Source organism: Loxodonta africana, chromosome 16 (genome assembly GCF_030014295.1).
Source record: "Loxodonta africana isolate mLoxAfr1 chromosome 16, mLoxAfr1.hap2, whole genome shotgun sequence".
NCBI classification, from domain to species: Eukaryota; Metazoa; Chordata; class Mammalia; order Proboscidea; family Elephantidae; genus Loxodonta; species Loxodonta africana.
The window spans coordinates 1,638,433-1,644,570 of record NC_087357.1 but is presented as its reverse complement, the minus strand read 5'-3'; the positions used below and the strand labels follow the sequence as shown (position 1 = coordinate 1,644,570).

Sequence of the window (6,138 nt, the reverse complement as noted above, 5' to 3'; positions counted from 1 at the left end):
TGTTCCATGTGCACTAGAAAAAAAAGTATACTTTGCAGCAGTTGGGTGGAGAGTTCTGTATAAGTCAATGAGGTCAAGTTGGTTGATTGTTGTAATTATGTCTTCCGTGTCTCTATTGAGCTTCTTACTGGATGTCCTGTCCTTCTCCGAAAGTCGTTTGTTGAAGTCTCCTACTATAGTTGTGGAGGTATCTATCTCACTTTTCAGTTCTGTTAAAATTTGATTTATGTATCTTGCAGCCCTGTCATTGGGTGCATAAATATTTAATATGGTTATGTCTTCCTGATCAATTGTCCCTTTAATCATTATGTAGTGTCCTTCTTTATCCTTTGTGGTGGATTTAAGTCTAAAGTCTATTTTGTCAGAAATTAATATTGCTACCCCTCTTCTTTTTTGCTTATTGTTTGCTTGATATATTTTTTTCCATCCTTTGAGTTTTAGTTTGTTTGTGTCTCTAAGTCTAAGGTGTGTCTCTTGTAGGCAGCATATAGATGGATCGTGTTTCTTTATCCAGTCTGAGACTCTCTGTCTCTTTATTGGTGCATTTAGTCCATTTAGATTCAGGGTAATTATAGATAAATAAGTGTTTAGTGTTGTCATTTTGATGCCTTTTTATGTGTGTTGTTGACAATTTCGTTTTTCCACTTACTTTTTTGTACTGAGACGTTTTTCTTATTAAATTGTGAGATCCTCATTTTTGTAGTGTGTGACTTTATGTTTGTTGAGTCATTACGTTTTTCTTGGCTTTTATCTTGAGTTCTGGAGTTGTTATACCTCTTTGTGGTTACCTTAATATTTACCCCTATTTTTCTAAGTAAAAACCTAACTTGTATTGTTCTATATCGCCTTGTATCCCTCTCCATATGGCAGTTCTATGCCTCCTGTATTTAGTCCCTCTTTTTGATTATTGTGATCTTTTACATATTGTCTTCAGTGATTCCCTGTTATGAGCATTTTTTTAAATTAATCTTAATTTGTTTTTGTGATTTCCCTATTTGAGTTGATATCAGGATATTCTGTTCTGTGACCTTGTGTTGTGCTGGTATCTGATATTATTAGTTTTCTGCCGAAACAACATCCTTTAGTATTTCTTGTAGCTTTGGTTTGGTTTTTGGAAATTCTCTAAACTTGTGTTTATCTGTAAATATCTTCATTTCGCCTTCATATTTCAGAGAGAGTTTTGCTGGATATATGATCCTTGGCTGGCAGTTTTTCTCCTTCAGTGCTCTGTATATGTCGTCCCATTCCCTTCTTGCCTGCATGGTTTCTGCTGAGTAGTCTGAACTTATTCTTATTGATTCTCCCTTGAAGGAAACCTTTCTTTTCTCCCTGGCTGCTTTTAAAATTTTCTGTTTATCTTTGGTTTTGGCAAGTTTGATGATAGTATGTCTTGGTGTTTTTCTTTTTGGATCAATCTTAAATGGGGTTCGATGAGCATCTTGGATAGATATCCTTTCGTCTTTCATGATGTCAGGGAATTTTTCTGTCAGGAGATCTTCAACTATTTTCTCTGTGTTTTCTGTCCTCCCTCCCTGTTCTGGGACTCCAATCACATGCAAGTTATCCTTCTTGATAGAGTCCCACATGATTCTTAGGGTTTCTTCATTTTTTTTAATTCTTTTATCTGATTTTTTTTCAGCTATGTTGGTGTTAATTCCCTGGTCCTCCAGATTTCCCACTCTGCATTCTAATTGCTCGAGTCTGCTCCTCTGACTTCCTTTTGTGTTGTCTAATTCTGTCATTTTATTGTTAATCTTTTGGATTTCTGAATGCTGTCTCTCTATGGATTCTTGCAACTTATTAATTTTTCCACTATGTTCTTGAATAATGTTTTTGAGTTCTTCAACTGTTTTATCAGTGTGTTCCTTGGCTTTTTCTGCAGTTTGCCTTATTTCATTTCTGAGGTCATCCCTGATGTCTTCAAGCATTCTGTAAATTAGTTTTTTATATTCTGTATCTGACAATTCCAGGATTGTATCTTCATTTGGGAAAGATTTTGATTCTTTTGTTTGGGGGGTTGTAGAAGCTGTCATGGTCTGCTTCTTTATGTGGTTTGATATCGACTGCTCTCTCTGAGCTATCACTGGGAAACTGACTGGGACGTTGGCTCCAGGCTCCGAAAACAGTCGCTGCTTCCCCGTATTTGTTCGTTTTCTGTCTCTAAATCTGTGTTTGTTGTTCAGGGTTCATAGATTGTTATGTATCTGATCGATTCACTTGTTTTTCCGAGTCTTTGTTGCAAGAGGGATCCGAGGTAGAGTCTACCTAGTCCACCATCTTGGCTCCACCTCCGAATTTTGGTATTTTTAAAAGAGCCAAACAATCGTTGTGTCAAATTCTTCTGCATTGTTATTTATTAAGCAATGATATGTATATGTATGTGTGTATAATGTATCACAAATAAGCCAATAAACACAGACCTGAATTTTACAACTGAAAAATCTTACCAGTCATGTATAGATGAGGTGAATAATTTTTTGATAAAGACAAATAATTAATTAAAGGATTTACATACTATATTAACGAGAAAAAAAATTAACAATGCAATACTGGTACCATTTGCCTGATTTCAGGACATTTAAAAATACTATGGTTCTCCCATTTCCATGGCCACATGCTAAACAGGTTCCCACAAATCCAGCCCATTAACTTGGCAAGTTCACGCACATGCTCAGTGGGCAACCAACACCAATACGCTTACGATTTTGGACACTAATTACTTCTTTAGAAGACAAAGACATCCCACTAAGGTAATTCCCAGACACTCCTTGACAAGTGATGAGAGCCCTAAACTTGGTCTCCCCAGGTATAAGCCACCAAACAGTGAGCACCATACCGCCTTATTCATAGCACCCTTTGCAAGCAAGAAAAGTAGAGAACACTCTTCCTGCTGCCTATGGAGAGGTAGGGGCCAATAGGCTAAAGGAATAAAGGCTGTATTTTTCTAGGCTCCCCAGAGGTTGACAAAGAAAATCAAAATTGACTAAAATAGCACTGAGTATTGCTCCCAATTTGAATTTTAAGTATGAGATCAAACTGGACATTGGGTAGAAATTTATGAAACTGAAAATTTTAAATAAAAATAGAAATTTCAATATGTTTTCATGCATTTTAATAGATATGTTCATGACATACGATTGTATTGATTTTTACAATTCATGTTCTTTCCCTAAAAAGAACGTTATTGTTGTTGTTATTCTAAGATTACATCTTTTGGACTTTTGGAATCTTAATATATATTTACTTCAATGGCAAGTTAATGGTAGCCTATAATAGTTTTTTGTTGTTGTTTCTTATAATGTCAATAATTAACAAAACAAACTCTGTGGCATATACTCATTCTTTTCTTAAATTGTTGTTTTATGAGATGCAAAATCTGGGCTCCATTACTGCAAGAGAGTGAGTTATATAGCCAAGTACCAAGACAATGCAGGGCAATATGCTCAGTAAGAGAAAATATGTCTATTTGGACAGAGCAAATAGTTTTTTCAGGGCCACCTGCATGTCTTTGTTTTTCAGACAATAGACAACAGGGTTCAGGCTGGGTGTGAGGATGGAGTAAAACACAGACACTAGCCGTCCTTGAGTAGGAGAGTAATGGGAAGCAGGCCTCAGATAAGCAAAGCTCCCGGTGACATAAAACAGAATGACAGTGGCCAGGTAAGAGGAGCAGGTGGAGAAAGCCTTCCAACGGCCATCAGCAGAGCGGATGTGAATGATGGTGGAGATGATGAGAACATAGGAGATTATGGTGAGGGCACAGGCACCGAGAATGATGCACCCTCCCACTGCAAATCCAACTTCCTCATTGATATGGGGGTTACTGCAGGAGAGTTTCATGATGGGGGAGATATCACAGAAGAAATGATCAAGGACATTGGGCCCACGGAACAGGAGGGAAAATGTGTTAATTGTGTGGAAGGTGGCATAGAGAGCTCCACTCAACCAGGCTACAATGACAAGCTCTGTACCCAGCTTTCTGCTCATAATAACCCCATAGAGAAGGGGCCTGTTAATGGCCAGACAGCGGTCATACGCCATGGATGTGAGCAAAAAGCATTCAGATGCACACAGCATTACAAACAAGAAGAGCTGAGCAACACATTCCCAAAAAGAAATGACTCCTGTGCGCTTGAGTGAGTTCATCAGTGCCTTGGGGATGGTGACTGAGGTATAGCACATGTCCAAGAAGGACAGATTCTTCAGGAAGAAGTACATGGAGGTGTGCAGGCAGCTGTCTATGGTCACAGCTGCGATGATGGAGATGTTCCCCAGGAGGGCAAAGAGATAGATGAAAAGGACAAATGCGGTGCTAATGAGCCTCAGTTCAAGAATGTCTGAGAAGCCCTTGAGAATGAATTCCGTCACAGAGGTCTCATTTGTCATTTCCTTACCAAGTCATGGAAATAGAGCATTAACAAATATTCAAGACAGTTGTGTTCAAAGCACACGGTCATAAATCTATCCAAAGAGATGATCAAAAATAAAATTGGATCCCAACCATGGTTCATGAGTCCCACTTGCTTTTCGTTTCTTTCTCCCTTGCAGCTGTTCTCTTACCTCTGGGGCATAAAAAGTTCTTAAGAAATGAAGGAGAGATAAACATATACTCTTTAAGTTTTGGTTATCTACACATACACGTACATGTCATAATAAATAATACAATCGAACTAATTCACGTTACTTAATACAAAAGTCAAAATAGTTTGATTCATTCAGTAATTATTCACTGAACAACTATTACATGCACTGCATTGACTAGATACTGTGTGGGACAAAAGCATGGAAAAGGTTATAATTCAAATGCTCACAGAAGTGGAGCAGATAATGTCAATAATTGAACAGATTAGGAACAGTAGAGATGGGATAGGTCCAAAGAAGAGCTGTCCATATGAGACTGCAGGCATGATAAGGCCAAGTCTTCAAATTTTTCAGAAGAAATAAATATACTTTGATTTTAGTATAACATTTCCCAGGCCGTCAAACAGAACAACAGTGGGCTGGAGGCATCCAGGGCTGGATTACATCAAAAAATGTGGTGAACCTCATGCGACATTACTCACCAGAGATTAGTAAGTAAACACAATTAAGAGCAGGCGTGCCTTGCTTAAAGTAAGCCCGTGCTTACCTTGCTTACTGACTATTCCACCCCTGGCTGGATCTGATTCAGGGGCCTCTGCTACATCCAAGAATATATGCAGGTGGGGATTAACCAGTAAGGAAGGTACACACCGGCTTACATTAAGCAAGGTACCCACAGGCTTACTTGTGTTTGTTTACTAGTCTGTAGTGAACAATTTCACTTGGATTTCACTCTATCTTTGCCCTGCTGGCAAAGTGGTTAAGGGATTGGCTGCTAACCAAAAGTTCAAATCCACCAGCTTGTCCTTGGAAACCCTATGGGACAGCTCTACTCTGCCCTGTAGAGTAGCGATGAGTCAGAATTGACTATACAGCCACAGGTTTGGTTTTATTTAAATTCTTTTGAGTCTCCTCCACAACTTTTATAGCTCATATTATATCTTATGTATTTTTATGAGCAAATTGCTTTCAAAGGTAAATAATTCATTCTTCATGATAGGAGGTTTGAACTATGTTTTATATCATAATCATTATATATATAATAATGTAGTTATCTCTGGGAGTAGGGTAATAATAATATTTTTTAATTTAGAATTAACATGAATTACCTTTGTAATCACAATTTTTTTAAATAAAATATGATGAAAAAATACTTCAAAAATGAATTGAAGTGTTCTTCTACTTTTCTAACCTCTTTAGGGAGATAATTTATGACAAAGAAAAAGAGTTTTGGAGAATATCAATAGGAAAAAAAATAGATCATTGTTTGTGGTCTTTCTGGAGGAAAGAGTGGGATGTCCAAGGAGGATCAGTCCGGAAAGGTAAGGTCAGCACATTTGATGAACTGCATAAAATCGACTTGCTGGTGAGAGGAAGACAGAGAAGTTTTTTGTTCTTCTTTCTTTTTTTTTTTTTTTAACCTTTTTCTGCCCTCGAGCACTAACTGAGCATCGCAGTAAGATCTAACCTTCCCACCTTCCCTAGTTTACCGTGGGATAGCGAGAGTTCAGTGGTAAAATTCTCACCTTCCATGCAGGAGACCCAGTTCAGTTCCTG

General features: G+C 37.8%; 1 protein-coding gene across 1 annotated transcript; it reads right to left on the bottom strand.

Annotated features, from left to right (window-relative positions):
• Nucleotides 1-3,462: 3,462 nt before the first annotated feature.
• LOC100658822 (olfactory receptor 5V1-like) lies at nt 3,463-4,651 on the bottom strand. The gene has a single exon (XM_003422566.3). The coding sequence runs from the start codon at nt 4,384-4,386 to the stop codon at nt 3,463-3,465; it is 924 nt and encodes a 307-aa protein (XP_003422614.1). The 5' UTR covers nt 4,387-4,651.
• Between the last annotated feature and the right edge of the window lie 1,487 nt (nt 4,652-6,138).